The sequence below is a fragment of the Chlamydotis macqueenii genome, chromosome 2 (genome assembly GCF_036417535.1).
Source record: "Chlamydotis macqueenii isolate bChlMac1 chromosome 2, bChlMac1.mat, whole genome shotgun sequence".
Classification (NCBI taxonomy): Eukaryota; Metazoa; Chordata; class Aves; order Otidiformes; family Otididae; genus Chlamydotis; species Chlamydotis macqueenii.
In genome coordinates this window covers 152,351,844-152,373,128 of record NC_141557.1, presented here as the reverse complement: position 1 = coordinate 152,373,128, position 21,285 = coordinate 152,351,844, and the positions used below count along the sequence as shown (strand labels likewise).

At 41.5% G+C, this 21,285-nt stretch overlaps 1 protein-coding gene across 1 annotated transcript; it reads right to left on the bottom strand.

Moving 5' to 3' along the window:
* On the bottom strand, window positions 1-19,815 carry SQLE (squalene epoxidase). Its single transcript, XM_010120026.2, has 11 exons — window positions 18,983-19,815; window positions 16,053-16,305; window positions 15,585-15,765; window positions 12,526-12,622; window positions 8,199-8,312; window positions 7,458-7,629; window positions 7,077-7,172; window positions 6,348-6,490; window positions 5,176-5,272; window positions 4,573-4,660; window positions 1-3,802 (listed from the first exon to the last, which is right to left on the bottom strand). The coding sequence occupies exons 1-11, from the start codon at window positions 19,265-19,267 to the stop codon at window positions 3,610-3,612; spliced, it is 1,719 nt and encodes a 572-aa protein (XP_010118328.2). The 5' UTR covers window positions 19,268-19,815; the 3' UTR covers window positions 1-3,609.
* Window positions 19,816-21,285: the final 1,470 nt, after the last annotated feature.

The following is a 21,285-nucleotide window of genomic DNA, read 5'->3' as shown; positions in this document are numbered from 1 at the left end:
TTATGAGGGAAGAGCAATCTGTTTTAATTATCCCCTTTTTTCGGATTTCCACAGAAGTTTGGAAACCCTAGTAACAGCACTGATGTTGCACGGACTTTGGAACAGCTTAATTACAACCAAACGCAAGTGTGGTTCTTCAAAACCAAATTATTGTTCAACTGAAAGAGCTTCTGCAATACAGATGACGAATAGCATGTGCTCCTTGTTGCTGTTTTTTCCCTGAGCGTACTGCAGATATCGATGTGACAGTTTTAAGTGTAAAGTCTTCCAAGTGCTATTCAGACATCATTAACAAATCATTTACATCTACAGAAAATGACACGCTCCTCTTTTCTTCAGTTGCAGAACAGACTATTTAAGCCCCTATTCATACACTTCCCAAGAGAGGCACTGTAATTATGCTTGAGATTTCTAACATCACATTATGTTACCACTGTCTCAGACGCACAATCAAGTCATATATTACAAAATCCAAGAGCTGATCCAGGACTAATCAAGTGCTTTCTCTTTGTTCCAGGTGATTAAAGTGAAAGTGGGAGGAAAAATGGCACCACTACTCTGCTTTTTACTTGCTTGTACTGGAGGAGGCACTGAACATACGCACAGCCCAAACAGGTATCGCTCCTCACGAAATCCGACCCAGATGCCTGCACTAGCACGCATTTTAAAGCTGTAATTAAAAAAAAGGTCTCATTGCCCCATCTATTTTCCTGTAAAGGGCTTATTCTAGACAAACCAAACCCACAAAAAACAGAAGACAAGAACACTTAACCTCCATGATAGAGATTTCTCAAACAAGCTCCAAGAAATGTGGCACTTGCATGTATGAACCCCACCTATGAACAAGCCTCTGGACCACTTACCAGCAGAGAATGCAATTACGGTTTCCTCTTTCCTCCCCACCACTAGCAAGTTTGCACACTCCTGCACTATGTCACCAACCACAATCTCACCACTATGTAGCTGCTTCTCTTGCTCCCTCTGCTCTCCCAGTTAGCTGCAGCTGCAGCAGTCCAGGAACACAGGGATAACCACACATGCATGATGCATGTCTCATGTGCCCACAACACTTATCGAGGTGCACTGCTAAGGGTACAGGAGAGTATTAAATGCTGCAGTGTACAAATCCTTAGAACTAACCTCCTTAGAGTTTGCAGATACACAGACAACTCAGAAGTTGCATCAAATGTCTGCATCGTGTTCCTCAGATTCTGACTCGTGCCTGTGACACATCGTTCCTGGCATATCTCTTTACTTCGCTGCCTATAGGTGTAGAAAATTAAAACCAGGATTCTTACAGACCATCTGCTGCATGCTGTGGCTAGCATTAGCTGTTGTTAGATTCAATTTTCGGCCATTTTACCTATGGACATTGCCCACTCACTATCAGCTTTGCTCTTCTTACTCTCATCTGGCTCAAGAACTGCTTCTTTCATGACTTTCCCCCCTGTCCTCCAATCTCTGTGTCCCCAAGAAAAACACTGCTGCCAAGGACTACAGAGCGCAGCTTGAAATTTCACCCTGAGACTTTTCACCAGGCTGCTGTGTGCCACTGACCGGCTGGAGTAGGAGCCCAGCCAATGCTGGCAAACACTTCCGAAGACTTAACTCATCAGTGATTTCAGTTAGAAGCCCACACCCTGTGCTGCCCTGCGTCCAAATTATCCCCATTTGTTTGATACTTCAAAGTAAGTCCTTCATCTTGTCCTGAGGGCCAGGCATGTAACCATTTTATAAGTCCTATTTTCAGGTTGCTCTTCCTTACACATACATGCAAGATTTTTCTCTCCCTCACAGTAATTTCCAACAAGTGATCATTACTCTGATCATCAAGACACTTAACCAGGCACTAAGTTCAAGAAAATAAAAGGAAAAAAGTGCTTAAAAACATACATGTAAATTAAGCACACTGGTATTTCCTGATAAATCAGGACCTAACAAAACTCATTAACCAGAGATACACAACAAAAACAATCTACAGATATTGTAACTTCTACATTAGCTGAAGATGTGTATTTGGCTGAGGACTGTTTATCCTTGACTTTAAAGAGACTGACTGCAAATAATATAAAAAAATAGAAAATGTAAAATTAATCAATATTTTCAAAATTGACACAAATTTGGAAAACATTTGTATAAATTCTGCAAACTTTGTGTACCCTTAAAGGGATATCATTTAGTTCATATATAATGATATTTGAAAATATTAGTACTTTACCCTAAATTTTAAACATAGACATATTCATAACGCGTGTAATTTCAGGAGGGTATCAAAAGTGATAATGGTTAGAAAAATATACATACTTTTGCTTCTGGAAAAGAACAGGTCATTTGAACTATCCACCAAATAAAATATCCATCAACATAAAGTGTATGTTTATATACAGCTTATGCAATCTGTCATTTTTAAGATACCGTCAAAGTTCCGCCAGTACAGAAAAACGTAATCTGCTACTGCTCTCTTAAACCGTTGGCTGCACTGATGGGTGATTGTTTAGGGAAGCCAAAATAGTAGAGCCATACAGCGATACACAAAGCAACCAAAAAAAAGGCAAAGAAAAATGAAAATACACAAGAACAAAGGAAACCACATTGAGAGGAGTAGTGACCAACAGTAACAGACAAACTCTTTAGTAGCATGCAGTAATTTCTACAGGGGAAAAAAAAAAACATACTCCAAGAATTAAAAGGACACTTTCGTGGTACTTGTCATGAATTTTTAGAAGTCATATTAAAGATTACTTTACTATATCTACTAGAAATAGCCTGGACTACATTTGTTTCAGTGGATATGGTTTGTTGCTGTGCTTCAGTTCGTGGCAGTGTTAAACTTCAGTTGCACACACACCAAGCAAAACAAAACCAAACCTCTAAAGCTTTAAAAGGAAGTAAGATAGGAAGAAATTCTCAAAAACATGTGCTTTCAGTACCTGAGTGCAATGCACTAGCCAACATAACTATGATGTGATTATTACTGGTTTAAATGAATTCTAGTATAAACAGTGACTTCAGAAGAGCAACATGGAGCTTGTAACCATAACTGAAGTTAAAGATATGGTGACACTTCAAGATCTGAAATCCTTTACAGTGTCCTTTTAAGCGTCAGTAGACTAGTACCTTAGCTGCAACTGAAAAAGAACAGAGGCAAATCCTAATGAAATAACCCAAATCAAGAATGTTACAATATTTCACAGTAATGAAGAAACAGTCTATGGAACTAGTGAGCAGAAAAAAGCATGAAGGATAATAGCAGCATGTGGTTTACAGTTTTCACTTTTCAGTTTATTAGTATTAGTGGTGCGCTCAGCAATGGATAAAGCAAGGAACGAAATTCAGACAAAACTGGCAATTATCTACCACATGTCAACACTTAATTATGATCCTTGCAAACAGCTAACTCCTTTTTGAACTTTAATTGCCAAGAAAATTATATTTACATATAATATATATGTATATAACAGCAAAACCAATATTAAGTTAAATCCTTATCAAGGAAATTGCATTGTGGAGAGAAGAAAACATAATACAATATTAAATAGTACACGTCCAAAGATTTTGAAGGCATTGTGATTTTCATGTTTTCTTCCTCCAGTCATTTCCCCCTGGATTTTAATAGACTAAATGCTTCATTTCAGAGTAAATAAGTGGAAATAATATAGAGCAACTCCGGTAAAGAATAGCTCCACTACTGAAAAATGCTCGAGGCGTGGTGATCCAGGACTCCGACTTAAAGCAAAAATAAACAGCGTATAATGCCACAGCAAAGAAGTGGCCAATCAGTACCATTGGTTTAGGAGATAACCTGTATTAAAAATAAATAGATAAAACATGTAAATAAACAGAATCAGAAAGCACTGACAAGTTTTAACTTTACAGAGATCTCCACTCAAGATTACACACTCCCTCCTGATTTAGGCAGCTCTGGTCCTGCCATCTCGACTGAAAAATACAGACTTGGTTGTCCTGGAGCTGCTACGCACTCTGTATTCCCTTCCACAGCACAGCCAACATACGCTGCTGCTTTCTCTTCTCTTCCAGTAGCTTGCGCCTGCCTTTATCAACCCCCAGGGGATTATTCTCAACAGGCTCTATCAGTTTTAGCTCTGATTCCAAAAATGGAGACATATAAATGCGCACATTCTGGCACGTTCAGAGCAGTATGATTTCTTGTGCATTCACTAGTTTCTGAGGGGTCATTCAAAACTCCTTAATAGTTACCAATTTCCCTGTTCCTTATGCTCTTTTATGGGAGACCTCATCCCTCACTATTCTCTAACTTGTTTAGCATGAAATATCTCCACCAGCTCCTCCACTAGCCTGGACTCTTCAACCCCATTCAAACTCCCATGCCATCTAATGTCTCTCCAGCTTTTAGTGGCATTTTTTAGAAAGAAAAAAAAAGAGTCAGCATTTAAACACATAGCTCCAACCTTTAGTATAATCCTATAAATATAGGCTCATGTGGGCCATTCTCCCTGCGCAGAGCTGACTGATTTGGAGCAGAGCAGATCCTCAGAGGCTCACAATGCTTGACCCAGCTCACATTAGCTATTACCAGCACGCTGAACTTACACAGACAGCAATCCAACAGGACCCGAGACACACTCGCCACCAAGTCGGAAGTAATGGAAACAGGCTTGCTTTAGCTGATGCAAGGAATCTACAAAATGAATTAAAATTACTCAACAAATATATTCAATGGATACCTAAAACTTTTTCAGTGTACACAACAATGATACTAAATGCAGGACTTTGGTATTTTGGTTGCTGTTGTTCTGTTAAATTCAGTTGAATTTTGAGCCAGTTTTATTTAAGTAAAGGATAGCCTTATAGAATATCTACATACTCTTGAGTTAACTGACACAAGAACAAGTGTTTTCTGTTTTTTCCTTTGTTTATGGGGTTTTTCTTTGGTTTTGTTTTTATAACACTAACTCCAGACTTGCCTTCATATTGCTGAAACTCAGTTTACATAACACTAGAACTAAACAATCAGGCAGAGAACAGAAGCCATCTCATTAAAATCCTTTGACTGATATATTTTTTATATATATCTATATACATACATACACATAAACACATGGACATACACTCATACAAATACACATCCCCTCCTCAGGGATATTTATTTACCAAGTTGTAATTAGTCAGAAGTTATCTTTAAAATATATTTACCATCTGTGGCAGCAAAGAGTTCATAAAGTGCCTGGGCAAGAACATTCACGACAAAAGAATGAGATTTTTTTCTTGACCAGTAGAATGTTCTTTTTGCCTGAAAAGGGGAAAAAAGAAGTACTTCTGTCAGTAAATACAGAAGAGCATTCAAAAGATTCCCAAAGAGGTGGTAAGAGTCATACTTGAGAAAATGTGGACTGGATTTAGCAATACAGGAAATTGGTTCCAAGGTAAGACATTTAAGGAATTTTGGAAACTTGTCGAACCGGTTATCTAGGCTCCTCTTACATAAAATGTAGGGGGAGAAAAAAAAAAGGTAGTTTCAGAGTGTGCTTCATCTCATCCTACAGTAGGTAGCTAGGGTAGGTCAGAAACTTGAAGGATAACACACACTTAGTTCTCTCTGTTGACCAAGAATAAGTAGGAAATAACTGGAAGTCTGAGGTGACTAGCTGAGATGGAACTATTTGCATTTGGTCAGGTAAGTCCTGTGTTGTCCTGACATTCAGGGTCCCTCTACATGCTTCTCAATTTTCAGATACACTTCTTGAATTATTTACTTGTAGCCTATAATTATTCTAGCTGTAATTTAGTCAAGAAAATATGCCTACTGGTCAGAATTTTCAGTCTAAATCTCAGTGAAAAAATAAACCTAGCATCCACACTGATGGTGCTGATTCCTGGGAAAGAAAGATGTCTTCTAACTTACTCTTGTAAGATTAATGCAGCAGTCAAGAGGCTCGCGGAGCATTGAGATGCATCTTGAAAAACTCGGTACCCACCCTCATCATTCTCTAAGCACCACTCACACAAGCGTAATGGTCCGAAGCCACCCCATTTAACATCAATCTATGCTACAAATGCACTACTGGTATGAGAATATCAGGTTATACTAGCAAAGCCTGCTGACTAGACACAGCACATCAGTCTCCTTAAGCAAAACACAACAGGTCAGTAAGCACAGTTTTGAATCTGCCTTTTGCCACACAACCACAGCACACACAAATCACAGCTCCGCTTACTAGTGAATGCCTAACCTGTGATTTATCAAAGCTGTGAAAACTGCTGTGCCTCACTAATAACTTACACGTCCCCGAGTTGCAGAAAACCTGAAAGTGTGCAATTAAATTGCAACAAAAGCTGCCTAAAATAGGTCCAAAATAAAGCTTCACCTTAAGAATGTCAGAATCTTCATAAAGGTCTGGAATATCCTGGAGCAAACTTCTCCATATTTTAACATCATTTAAAACAACACTCATTCCTCCACCAGTCAGAGGGTGTCTTATATTATATGCATCTCCTAAAAGAAGAACACCTAGGTAGAAGAGAAAAATTAATGGGATACTGCATGACTATTAATAATCTTAGAACTCAAATCCTCTAATTTTTTTTTTTAAAAAGACAAACTTACTAAGAATTCATTCCCATGAGAAAATAAGATGAGTAATAGCTAGAAATTAAAAAAGGAAATAGAAAGGAAAAAAAGAGGATGTCTTTAAATGAACAGGCTTAAAAAAGCTTTCAAGATTATAAAGATCAAAATATTTTTTCCCTATAGCTATGCATGTGTGTGTGTCAAAGAATACACACACACACTCTTTTTAAGTTAATTTCTTTCCCTTTAAAATCAAGATTTCCTTAAAAAGACAATACTTGTATAAGCTTGAGCAATTGAGTGATTTAAATTTAAAATCAGTGCCTGCTTTATTTTTAAGTCTGGTGTAAATATAAACATTCCAGTTAAACTATGCCAAGGTACACATTTTCAAAATATTACTTTTCAGAGAAAAATTATGAAACAGTTGTGTAAAACAACAAATATAGGCCTATGATAACAAAGCCCCAAGTCCCAGAAGAAATTTATAATTCCTTTTTCCCTCCTTTTATTTCGCAATACACACCTTTTTTGTTTACAGCTGAAGGAGGCAAGAAGCTGGCTGGCATAGTCCTTAAACGATCATTCTGAACTGCTATTAAGAATGGCTCCTTTAAGTGATCTGCAAAAAACAAATATTTTAGTTACACTACTTAGAGTCTAAAATAATTTGCACACTACCCATTTTAACCTCTTCTTAGAGATACAATCCTTCTGAATGGCTAACCTCACAGATGTGAGCTGAACAAACTGCTACGTGATGTGGAATTGAAGAAGAGCGAATGGTTACTGAAACAGGAACTGCACACATGGAAAAAGCCTACAGAGTTCAATGGATTCAATGAAATGTGCCTTTTTTGGCACATTTCATTGTGGCAATTATGGATGGAAGTATTTCTAGACTTACCAGGTAGTTGTGGATGAATGTTCTCAATCATGTATTCTTTTAAATTTTTTGGCATTTCCCCTCGAATATCAACAAGGACCCGCGTCTCAGTTGAAGAAATCTGATAGATTAGCACTGGACTAGTTTTAGCTAAAACAAGTTCAGCATAATTATCTTTAAACTGTGGTGCATCCTTAAAAAGAGAAGAAGGAAGAGAAAGATTGAGACTGATTTATGACAGGACATTAAACTTCAGATATACAAAATAATTTTCTGAAATACTTTGAAATAAAATCCCATATCATACTAAGTTTGTGTTATTTTTCTCTTTAAATGAACAAGAGAAGTGTTTTCAAAAAGTAGAGCAACAGGAAGCACTTGGGCAGTGGTAACTGGGTTAGGGACCAAAAAGTGCTGAAGCTCCTCCAAGCCAAAGGAACTTAGAAGTGTTTTAGGAGTTGAAAATCTGACCTGTAACTGTATCAAATATATTACGTCTGACATAGCAAGTTCAGCTATCCTAGAGCTGGGACAGAGTATGCATCAATAATTTAAGAGTTAAAAACAGAGAACAAAATTTCTAAGCACTCCTCAAAGGGAGACAGAAACTCATAGAACAGCTGGATAAATATCTAAAAGCATAGTTCTCATTTTTTTTTCTGTCGGAAAAGATAAAGAACAACACACTCAGGGAAATTCAGACCCACATTAAGAAGAGGTAGCACACTGGCATAATTATATAGTGTTATACAAAAAAGTTACCTTCAAAATGCAACCAACAAAATGGGATGAAACAGTAACTTTGTTGGAGACCAAGTTTTTTCTGAACTTGGAGAACAGTCCATCAGCTACAACAGTAAGTGGTGCATGAAGTTCCTGTAGCATAAAGAAAAAATAAAAAAAAGATACGACATTTTCAATTTTACTTAGGAGTTGTTTCCCATTGTTCTGAAGCTCTCGTTTTCTTTTGCACATTAGATGTTCTACAAAACAATAAACATGTAAGAGGACCACAGACCATTTTCATAATGTATATATTAAGAAATACAGTATTTTTTTCCTTCCTCATATTCATATTTAGCTTTATTTGCTCTAAAAGCTGATCTAACAATATAGTCCAGATTTTTCAGACATGCAATCAGATAACATAGTTATGGGAACTGTGTAGGAACTTGGATTAAAAAAGCCACAAGAATGTAGAGTAATTACTCCCTTCAGCCTATAATGCTGCCGTAGTTTAGCCCTGCTTGGGATCAAGCTACACAGTCTCTCACTCGCTCAACACACACTCTGAGGGAATCAGGGAGAGGTAATATAACAAAAAGGCTCAAGGTTTGAGGTAATGACAGGGAGAGATCCTTAAAGTTACCGTTACAGGCAAAACAGACTCAACTTGGTGAAAACAATTTATTTATTATTATTAATAAAACCAAAGCAGGATAACGAGGAAGAGAACAAAAAACAATTTTCCCCCACCCTTCCCTCTTCCCAGGCTTAACTTCATTTCAATTACTTCTACCTCCTTCCTCCTACCGAGTGGCACAGGGGGGAGACAGAATGGGGGTTATGGTCAGTTAACGAGTTGTCTCTTTCCATTGCTCCTTCCTCCTCAGGGGAAGAACTCACATTCCTCCCCTGCTCCAGCACGGGTTGTGTTTCCATGGGGTGCAGTCCCTCCAGAACTAGCTGACCCAGCACAGGCCCTCCACAGGCCACAGCCTCCTTCAGGCCTCCACCTGCCCCAGCGTGGGGTCTTCCATGGGCTGCAGGTGGATCTCTGCTCCTCCGTGGGCCTCCATGGGCTGCAGGGGGACAACCTGCTCCACCATAGGCTGCACCACGGGCTGCAGGGGAATCTCTGCCAGGAGCAGCATTACTCCTCCCCCTCCTTCTTCACTGACCTTGGTGTCTGCAGCCATTCCTCTCACAAGAAATTCTTCACAATCAACTCAGACAGACATCTCTCAGGTTCTCTTCACATCTCATCTCCTCTCCACTTCTTGCAGCCAGGCCAGGCGAGTCGGGCCCAGGTGGGAGGCCAGAGGGTGACGGCTGCAAGGCCCACAAGGCTCGCGCCTCCCCCTCTCTGTTCCTGCTTCTGCTTCTCCACTTTTTTTTAAATTTTATTTTTCCCCTTCTTAAATACATTATCACAGAGGTGTCACCAATTGGTTTGGTCCTAGGCCCAGCTGAGTCTACCGGACAAAGGGGTAACTTCTAGCAGCTTCTTGCAGAGCTGCCACCGTAGCCCCCCCCCTCACTAAGCAAAACCAACACAAAGGCTCCTCAGGAGCAAAAAGAAAATGAAGAAGAAATTTTAAAGAACCATGCATACACAACTAAACAAAAACTGAAGTGTAACAAACTGAAATGCACTAAGCATGCCAAGATCTTCTTTAAAGGACCAAGCAGTAACTCTTAGCAGTTCCTAGTATACTTAGGATCTAGAAAAACAAATAATGTATCTAGACAAAACACAAAATAAAATCTGAGTAGGTTCAGCCTGAACATATGCACAAATTCCTAACGTTTAACACACACATTATTCCCTAACATGAGCAAATTATTCTGATCATTAAAATTTATTTTAAAGCATTTTACTGTTTTGGTAATACAACAACATTACTATACTAGAAAGCCTTTAGAGGTAGATGTCTCCTTCTGCCTACCTTCAATGTCAGTATATATTCAGTGATTTAACTACAAATGACTGTAGATTTATATTAGTCCTTGGCCTTCAATAATCTCATACATTTGTCATGAGCAGAAAAAAAAAGTAGTTTTCCTTTTAAGCTTTTAGGATGTAAGTAATAAGGCAAAAAAAAGCATGCCATGTTTTCCTGGAAAATATTTTACTACTGGATGGAAGAATCTGGTGAGGCAGTATGTGAATGGGTTCCTCCACAAGCAGTAGGAACTCAAGTCACTTGTGTCACACAATCCTTAAATCTTTTGCTCTGTGAAAGGAAATCTAACAAAATCAGATGAAAGTAGAGCTGAGTAAAATAATATATGTTTATGGTGTCTGAGCTTACAGAAGTGAGCTCCTGAGCAGAGCTAACAAAGCCTCCTTCTATGGATTCCTGTCTCAGATGACTGCAAGCTCTAATTACTCCTGCAATTAGAGCAAGGACACCTGCCCATATGGATCTCGTAGTATCTAATGAACTGAACATTCATGCTACAATTTTTCCACAGTTGACATAATAAGACACTTAACCTATTCAGTTGCCCAGTTTTGATAAATTTTATAAGTTGATTTTTAGCATACTGGCTAATTTCAACCTCATTTAAGAGAACAAAAATCTCAAAAGTAATGTGGTGGACAATGGGGCCAAGGAGAACAGAAAACCACAAACACATAATATAGATCGGCCTCCCTTCTCTATGAAAGGAGGCTAAGGAATGCAAACAGGCTTTTTTTTTTGTTTTTTTCCCTAAGTAGCTTCCCAAGTATAAAAAGTCACAGGTAGGGAAACACAGAATAAATGTTTAGCAGGAGCTTCTTATGCTAGATTTGTACAATCAAAGGAGATCTAGGCCAGCAAATAATACAGCTCTTTCTAGCCACAGAATTTCAGTATTCAAAGCAAAACACAAATTTGCTTACCCCCATTACACAGATAGGAAACTCAAAGCCTTAAGAACAAAATCCATGCTGTCAAAGATGCAGGGGAAGACACTGCTCATTTTACTGCTAGTCAAATAAGTCATACTTAACCTTGCAACATCGTCCATAAATGTGTAACGCTTAAAAATAAATCTCAAAGCAAAATATGCACTGCTCTCCTCCACAAAACAAAACAAAAAACATCCCCTTTCATATTGCTGGAAGATGAAGCCAATTGGATTTGGGGAAAAAACCCCAAACAACACCCATCCCCCGAAGTCTCCCCCGCCTCCAAACACCCTGTCTTTCCAGTACCCATGTGTGATTCAATGGATTGTTCTACTAGAGTGGATTTCCTAATGTTGTTTTATTCATTTTATATGATATTAAAGAGAGACCAAGGAGCAGGACTTTGTACTCCCACTTCCTCCAGCTACCTGAAGAGGGGCCAACGATCTTCTTTCCACTCAGCTCTTTCAGCTTCCTACTTACAGCATTCTGCCATCAAGTGGGCTGAAATGCCGCTAGCCTGAGGAGGGTCTAAAACCAGCTCTCCTTGGGCAAGTACTTTTAAAAGGCTCTTTTACATATGGTTTTATATCACCATTTCCATTTCTAAATGACATAAAGATGAGAGGTTTTTTTTTAGCGATGTTCAGAGCAGTATCTTCCAGCTACGCAGGAACTGTCTCAATCTTGTATGGAGGGCAGCAGAGTGTAGGCAGGAGATTCCTGTTGTCCCTGTCAGAGCCCATCTGAACACACTGGCTGCGTAACTTCAGGCAGCAAAGGCATTTTCAAGTCAACAAAAAAGGAGACTACAAATTTAGCTTTTCTAGAGAACAGGCAGTATATCCAGAACGTTAGGACATACGTTCTACGTAGACTGGTCTTTTCTAAAGTTGTTATTCAAAGTTCACTTTCATAGCATTTAGCCAGCAGTTTAGCATTAGTGAGGCAAAGAACATTAATCAAATCAGTGAAGCAATTAAAATAGGCCAGAACTCTTTTTCTGTGACCCAAGAAAGGACTGGACAGAGCCATCTCTATGAACGGACACCTGTCTTCTTACTTTCAGACACCTCAGTCGATGGTGGAAGTGTATGTGGAAAAGTAGACCACCACAAATAGGCAAAGCACAAATCTTAATATAGTCTCTTTTTCTCCAGTAAGTCTGAAAAGATTTTAAACTCCAGACATATGAATATTGAAATAAATAATGAACTAAATTCTCCAGAGACACTGAAAGCAGAAGCTGCACAGGAAGTTGTAACAAAAATTGCTTACGCTGGGACGGTATCCACCAGAAAGTAATCTCCTGTTATTAAAGCTTTTGCTTTCTTGGTAACTAAATTACTTCTGCACCAGTAGAGTTTTTTAAAATTATACATATATGTATTTTTATATTGTTAACATATATATAAAAACCCACTATTCTCTCAATAGTTTAACAAAGAACGTAACAGAAAACTGTCTCACCTTAGTATCTCCAGTTTCTTTGTCCTTGTACTGAACACCCACGACACAGTCATCTTCCTCTAGCAACTGTAACACAGTTCCCTCAATGAATTTTGCACTGAAATAAAATAGAGGAGTTAGAACAGAATGGAAGAGGATCAATGATGTCAGCATTTGAAGGCACTAGGCACAGAAGGAAAACCAGTTTTTCACTAATCTTGTCTTGCTGACTCAGATACTTAGTTTAAAATTTAGATTCATATGTGTTCTTGACCACTTTCAGAAGCCACATTAAATATCAAAAAGTGCTTGTCATTAATTTCAGTTCAACACTACCATTTGCTTTGATACTTGAGAATATTCTAAATGTGTAGTGTGTATCTTAAACACCCTACCACTTTGCAGAATCCCCAGTTGTGCTTCAGGTGTTTCATTGCCACGTGAGAAATGCAGAGTTGAGTCTGACACCTAAGAACGCTCAGAAATCAGGCAGCCGACTGAATCATCACTGCTAACCGCCGGGAAATGCTGCCAGTGTGGGTGAGACCTAACGCCAAGCAGAACTCAGGAGCGAGATCAGAAGCAGCACTTCAAAACACTTAACATGTACATGCAGTAAAGTGAAGTATCTGATTCTCAGAGTAGTCCAAAATAATCTAACCTGTTTAGGACAGAGACATCTAGTTTCGCAGTTAAGAAATTCAGGATACTTCCTGAGGAGGAGAAGTGGAGAGGGAGGTGCTGATCTCTTCTCCCTGGTATCCAGTGATAGGATACACGGGAGTGGTTCAAAACTGTGGTAGGGGAGGTTTAGACTGGACATTAGGAGGTATTTCTTTACCAAGAGGGTGTTCAAGCACTGGAAAAGGCTTCCTAGGGAGGTTGTCAATGCCCCAAGCCTATTGGTGTTTAAGAGGCATTGGGACAATGCCCTTAACAACATGCTTTAACTTTTGGTCAGTCCTGAATTGGTCAGGTAGCTGGACTAGGTGATCGTTGTACATCCCTTCCAACTGAAATACTCCAAATACTCCATTCTATACACTTTCTTTTTTTGCTATTTATGCTTTTAAAGTTCTGCTAATACTTATGTTTGGAGTTTGAACTGAATCCCTTACTTCTATCTCCCCACCAGAGCTGTTTGGGGTTCACAAATTAAATCTCTGTAAACTTAGATCCCTTGCTGGGTCTGAGCTGTTAGACCTGATGCCAGCAGTTCAGACTTAGCAGCTCGAAATGGACACTCCTCCCTCACAGATATTTTCATATCCAGATGGAATTCCACAACTTGGAGAAATGAGGAAAAGGTCCACATGAGAATACCACAGCTTGATATTTTAGGTTCTCAGAGGTAACACGAACAATTGAACTCATGTCTTTTCTACACGTCAGCCAGCAGAAAAATTTCAGAGCACATCATGAGAGGCTTAATTTGCCAGGTAACAGGCAGGTTTGCCATACCAAAATATGAATGGTTATGCGTAAGCACACTAACAGAAACTTCAACAGGAAGGGAGGGCAGCAACCTGTCAGGTTGACGTGAGCTGAATCAGAGTTCTGCAGATCCTACCACCTTTTAGATTTCTTTTACAGTTGTCATTTCAGTTATCTAAGTGCTCCCTTCCTTTTCTAGTCGCCACTGACTATAAAGATAATTAACTAATGATGCCTTACCTCCTTCCTCTGCAAAATTAATTTTACTCATCTGAAACAAATTCATATTGCCTAGCACTTATAAACAGGATAAATTAATTGGTAATAATTATCCTCTATATTTTCACAAGTTACGAGATTAAAAACAAAGCCTCGTGGCACTATTAAGTCTTGATGTCTCCTGTACCTTCATTTAAAATGCAGTTTTCTATGCTACAATTAAAATGGAAAGCAAACACACACAAAATGAACATTAAAGAGAGCACAGAAAAAGGGGAAAGAATCGAATTCACGTCAAAAACATAGGTTTTGTAAGTTTCTTCTTCAAAGACTGTGTAGAGCTACTGGAGTTTTCTAGAAATTGAACTAACAAGTGCCCAGATTTCACTGAACTGGAAGCCCCAACAAGAAAGCTTTAGCTTTTATAGCCAGTAAATGCAGTTGTCATTAATTTTAACTGTACTACAGAGCTGCTATCTTTTAGTGCTAATTTTAATAATTCATATGATATGATAGGAGAAAGCAATTTTCCAGTTCAGAATAAAGACATGTAAGGTAAAAAGATAATGCCATGCATGTTTCCCTTGTAATCACTATGGGGGGGGAGGGAAGGGGAAGACAATACAAAACAACATCCCACAGAAAATAGCATCTAGAATCTATTATGTTTCAATAAAAAAATTCCTTCTCATCTCTTGTATAAAAGAAAAAAAAATCAGTTAAAGAAGAAATACCAGACACTTATTTTTATTTCATTAGGAAGAGAAGGTGTCTTAAAAAATCTGAAAAACAAAAGTTAGTAACTGAAAAGAGCTACTTCCATTTAGTATTCCTTTCCAGTTATTTTGCTTGACTTCTTGTTATCAGAAAAAAAAAAAACAGAACAATACACAAATGTAAAATAAGCTTGACTTCTGGCATCACAGATAACATTAGTGGAAGAAATAAGTGTCCCTGCAGGAGAGCTGGACTAGATGACCTTTAAAGGTCCCTTCCAACCCAAACCATTCTATGATTCTAAGAAATTATACCAGATTTGCCACTCATTTCTTGACCAAAGAAGTTCTATGCATTGCTCAGTGAGAAGAAGTTGATTTTTCTGGTAAAATGCCAAAACAAAGAATCAATAGGAGAGTCAATCCTTTACCCTTGAACTGTTCTCTCACATGGATGGGCCAGTACCTTGCCTAATATTTTAACCCCCTATTTCTGTAGTTTAAAGATTAAGTTGTCCCAAAGGCTAATATATAATGTATATGCAACTTATGAACACGTCCACAGAAATCAGAGACCGTAACTTTCTCTGTCTTGTTCATTGGAGTCCTCTGTGTTGGGACAGAGCAAAACAGTTAAGGAATCTCACAGATACTGGGAACAGTACTTCTGCATCTCTGCATTCTAACTGTGACGTTCACAAGGTGACTCACTTGGGCTCTGCCATAGCTGCCCTTCGGAGACCCATGATGAACTGGCCATGATGAAAAGATCTTCCGCTGGCTACGCGGCCTTCTTCAGATGTTGGATAAGGAATTTCAACCTCCAACTTGCTCTCTATGTCATGAATTATGTAACCATTTACTATTTGTGAATCAATACCTTCTACTGTATCTGCAAAATACAAGTCAATAGATGAGTTTTAAAAAGTCTTTAGGAAAGCTTAATTGTGTATTAAAAGTATTCATTTACATAGAGTCCAATTTATTTAATCAAAACACACGTTACAGAATGAATATTTTCAAAATGGCAGACTAGAAATACGCAAGCAATTTTAATTCAAATATTAAGTGTAGATAATGTATTTCTTCATTTTGCCTGTAAGCATGATTTTTCTAAATCACAATTGGGTGCAATAACTGTTGTGTTATAGATATATTTAAATTTCAAAATGCACTCACCTTCAAGACCCAAGTCTCTAAGTGCATTAAAACCTCCAGGTTGCAACAGTTCTCCAACTATCCTGTCAGGTTCTTTGAGATCCCTCTCTATCACAGTCACCTTTCTTCCATCCCTCGAGAGCACTGTGGCCAAGGAAGAACCAAGGACACCTGATCCCACAATGATAATTTCTGGATCGTATTGGGGTGACAATGTTGCATTTGGAGCAGTCTCTGTCAGATATACATCCGAGGAGTTTACTTCTCTTTTACCCTTTAGAAAAGAAAGCCAGCAAAGTTACATGTGCCAAATTATCTGTACCATAACCTTGTCAGAGAGCTGACTTTGGGCTAGTTCTACTTTGACCCAGGGAACTGAGAGTGCATTGGTAGTTGAAGAGCACCTTCCCGTTTAGTTTTGTCCAAAATGAAATCAGTTGAACTCTAAAATGCAAGAAAAACAGAACAGGCAGAAAAAGAAAAAACAACACGACCTCAAATAAAATCAAGACACTTGCTTAAAACTGCTCTGCTGACCAAAAACAAACCACTAACATCTCAGAGAGTCTGAAAGTCAAGTTCCTATAAAAGGCAGTAAGGCTGTCCTATATTATTGGTCTGTAAAGTAACACATCAATGCCTTCATACTGGCTACAATTACATGGAGGCCTTAGCACTTTGCAATTTAAAAGTTATCAGATTCACTGGAAAATGTATTTCTCTTTAATTATACTGTAAGTGAACCTACCTACCAAAATAACAGCTTATGGTAATACTCAGCATGGAAAAGTGTCAGCAGAAGCAGCTACCTGGGAAATGTTGTAAAGAAGTGGTCCTGAAATGAAAACTCATCAGACAGTCAAAAGTATAGGCAAAATTACCATTCACCTACTTTTAAGAATTGACATATATCAGATTACGTGTCAGTTAACATATAAACTGGTACCTGAAGACCGGCCATGTTATAGTACTTTCCCAACAGCATCTAATCACATACACTTGAAATGTGAAAAAAAGTTGTAAGGGCAATTTCAGTGCAAACCTGCAAGTCATTTCTCCAGCTGGTAGAATAGAGTCCAATTCACTCTTTCACAAATGCCTCAGCACTACAGTGCTGACAGTGGTAAAAATACGATTGCATCAGTGAAACAACTGCCCAGAACAACACTGACACCAGGATTTCTAGCAGCACAGTGTCACGTTTGTATCTACAAGGCAGCAAGGGCATGCAAAACTATGTGAACTCATATAATACAAGAAATTAGGGCAAAGGCAGGCTTTACCAGACAAAAAAAATAAAAATCCAGAACCTTTGACTTGCAGCCAAAAATAGTTTCAAGTTCTTTTATGCAAGGAATCAGTGCCCAGCTGAAAATGCCCAGAAGCACACAGGAAAGAAGCCAAACAGTGCCGACCCACAGATGTACTCAATGCGAACGTCCAGTCGGTAGCCTTAGATGGCAGGACTCCAGCTCTCTCCACTGTCTCACAGCAAGCCTCTCTGTGGGCTCAGGGGACAGACTGATGATCACAGAATCATAGAATGGTTAGGGTTGGAAGGGACCTTCAAAGGTCATCTAGTCCAACCCCCCTGCAAGGAGCAGGGACATCCCCAACTCGATCAGGTTGCTCAGAGCCTCATCCAGCCTAGCCTTGAACATTTCCAGGGATGGGGCTTCCACCACCTCTCTGGGCAACTTGTTCCAATGTTCCACCAACCTCACTGTAAAAAATTTCTTCCTTACATCCAGTCTGAATCTACCTCCTTCTATTTTAAAACCATTACCCCTCATCCTTTCACAAGAGGCCCTGCTAAAAAGTCTCTCCCCATCTTCCCCATAAGCCCCCTTTAGGTACTGGAAGGCTGCTATAAGGTCTCCTGGGAGCCTTCTCTTCTCCAGGCTGAACAGCCCCAACTCTCTCAGCCTGTCCTCATAGGAGAGGTGCTCCAGCCCTCTGATCATCTTCATGGCCCTCCTCTAGACTTGCTCCAGCAGGTCCATGTCCTTATGTTGGGGGCTCCAGAGCTGGATGCAGTACTCCAGGTGGGGTCTCACAAGAACGGAGTAGAGGGGGAGAATCACCTCCCTTGACCTGCTGGTCTAAGCTCAGGTCCTGTAGCTATTGTACAAGCAATAGCTTAGCAATAATTTCCAAATAACACTATCTGCAATTGTCTAAACAAATGTGTTTTACACAGAAGTATTAGGAAGCTAATCAAGAACAAAAGAATGGCTGAGGTTGGAAGTGACCTCTGGAGGTCACCTGGTCCAAAGCCCACATTCAAGCAGGGTCAGTTAGACCAGGCTGCCCAGGACCATATCCAGTTGAGTCTTGAACATCTTGAAGGACAGAGAGCCAACCACCTCTCTGGGTAACCTGTGCCAGTGCTCGGCCACCCTGAGAGTAAAAAACTGTTTCCTGATGTTCAGATGGAACCTCCTGTGTTTCAGTCTGCGCCCACTGCCTCTGGTCCTGGCAGGGGGCACCTCTGGGAAAGAGCCTGACTCTGTCCTCTTTGCAGCCTCCCTTCAGGTTTTTACATACATTGATGAGATCTCCTCCAGCCTTCTCTTCTCCAGGCTCAATAGTCTCAGCTCTCTCAACCTTTCCTCATAGAAGAGATAGTCTAGTCCTTCATCTCTACAACAGACTGGCAATTGAAGATTATTTTCAGCTGGTATAATAATCCTGTACTACAATTCTTTATTCAAACACTTACCTTTGATTTGACTCTACAAAACCCCAGCTCTATCACTGAAATAAGTTTCACTGTTTCTGTTGTAATTCAAAACTAATGCAAGACAGGACAAACCAGACATCCAGCATCTAAAGACAAACCCTCTCCAACCCTTTCTGAGCGCCTTTCCCTCACCAGCGCAGAGAGTGAGTGGCCGGAGGGAACCGCAGGCCAACATTGCGCCCCACAGACAAGTCTGAATTGGACCTACCTTTCTGGATTTGGGTTGTTCAACTTGTTGAGATCCCGGGGTGGGTTTGGCCCAGAAGAAGCCAACAAGCGGTAAAGCTGAGAGAACATCAGAGAGCATCCCCAGGTGGGCTTTCCGCTGCTGCTGCTGCTTGGGCCCCCTGAAGTGGTACCTGTAGGACAGCAGCAAGCCGAGGGAGAAAAACACTAACGCGGAGAGCAGCACCTCCTTATTAGCGTAAGTCATGAGGTCTCCGCACTTTTTATACACGTAGATGAAGGAGGCAATACCCAGAAAGGTCCACATCCTGAGGGGACTGGTCACTGTTGCTGGTTGCTTCCTCCAAAGATTTTCCGTCAATGGATGCTGCCCAAAACGGGGTTTTGTGCAAGGTATGGAAAAAAAAAAAGTACAGACACGCAAAGACTTCCTTTGCAATGGAAGGGAGGGAGATCTCAATGGAAAAACAAGGAGCTCCACAAAACCCTGTAGAGGAACAAGCCTCACTTCGCCGGGCTGCCACAGGAGCCCAGAGAGATTCCAAAAACGCAAAAAAAAAAAAAAAAAAAAAAAAAAAAAAGGTATGAAGCGTCTTCTTAAAAGCCACAACACCTTAAGGAAATGCAGGACGCCGCCCGCCACACGCTGGAGCTGGAGCTCGCCCCCGCCGCGGCCCGCAGTCACCCCTTCGCCGTGCCCAGCCCCGCCTCGGCTGCCGGGCGGGATGCGCAGCCGTTGGCGGCGATGCTGCCGAAGCCTCCACGCCCGGTGAGTGAGGTGAGGGCGCGGGGAGGGGGCTGCCCCGGCCGCCCGTGACGCACCGGTCGAGCGGCTCGCGTGGAGGAAGGCTCACGCCCCGCAGGGTGGGGCCGCGGCTGATGCTCTACCTGCTCGTGGCAGGGCCCCGCAGCCGCCGCACGGAGGGAGGACGCGGCGCTGCCTCCACCCTCGCCGGCCCCGTCCCCGACCCCGTTTCCCGCCCGGCGCCCCGCGTCCCGGCGGCGCTTCAGAACGAGCCCCCCGCGAACGCAAGGGGATGGGAGGGGGGAGCGAGCGAGCGCGCCGGCCGGCGGGGGGCGGGGCTATGCTAATGAGCAACCGCCTCCGCCTCCTTCTGGGTACCGCGCGCCCCGTGCCTCAGCGGCATCTGGCCAATCGGCGGTGCTATGCCGAGATGGCGCTATGGCCAGGCGTCCAATCCGAGCGGGAAGCAGGCGGGGCTTGCCCCCGCCGGGCTCCTAGGGCGATGTGACGACGGAGAAGGGAGGGGCGGGAGCGCTGGCGTTGCCATGGTCACGGGATGAGGGTTGGGGGGGGCGTTGCCGCTTGCCCGCTCCCTCCGTTCCCGTGCCGCTGCCTCAAGGGGGCCGCGCATGCGCGCTGCGAGGGGAGCAGGTGCCTGAGCGGGCGGCGGGGGCACCGGGGACGGCGGGTGGGAGGCGGGGGGCGGCGGCACCGCGGTCTCCCGTGCTCAGTTCGAGGCCTGCCCGGCTGCGGAGGACAGGAGGCTGAGGGCGAACAGCTCAAAGGATGAGGGGGCGGCAGTGCTGGTCCCAGCGCTGGTCAGTCCTGAGGGACGGCCCCGTCCTGCAGCCCGAGTTTAAAACATTTTCCAAGAGAAAGGCGTAAGGGTGCGACCGCCGGACAGGCAGGGGGCAGGGGCAGGCTGGCAGCTGCTCAGCTGCAAACTGGGCCCAGAAATGCAAAGCCAATGGTGGGAGAAATGGGAGGGAGGTGGAAGATAAGAAAGACCCCCTGTGCCCCAGCCTCGTAGTTGGGAAGGGGAATTTGGAGATTTGCTCCTGGGATGGTTTGATGGCTGGGCAAAATGAAAAAATCAATCTTTTTTTTTAGCACTGAGCTCCTCAGGGGCATGCACCTGTGGTCTTCCCTTTTCTCTGTGAAAGGGACCTTGTCACAGCACAACAATATTCAACATGTTTCTGTATCACAGTATAACGATGCTTAAAAGTGATGAAGCTATGAAACACGACAGGACCCCGCTGCAGGCAGAACCGGTAGAAGAAAGAGCAAAACCAGTCACATGCAAATGGAGTGAAAGGAGATAAGATCCTTGCAGTGGTAAAATGGAGTAGATTTTGAAGAGGGGAAAACCATTTAGTAGTTTCTCATGCAGTAAGAAGTAGACTGAAAATAATTTGTTAGACTTCAATAAATACAGGCAAAAATAGGAGCCTGTAAGAAAAGGGGCTTTGTTTCATTCATCAGATCAGTCAGTTCAGCCTAAAAGTAAAGATCTTGTGAGCTAGAGATCAAGCACAGTTTTTTCTCTGTGGCTACAGAGAACAGCCTACAGCGATGAT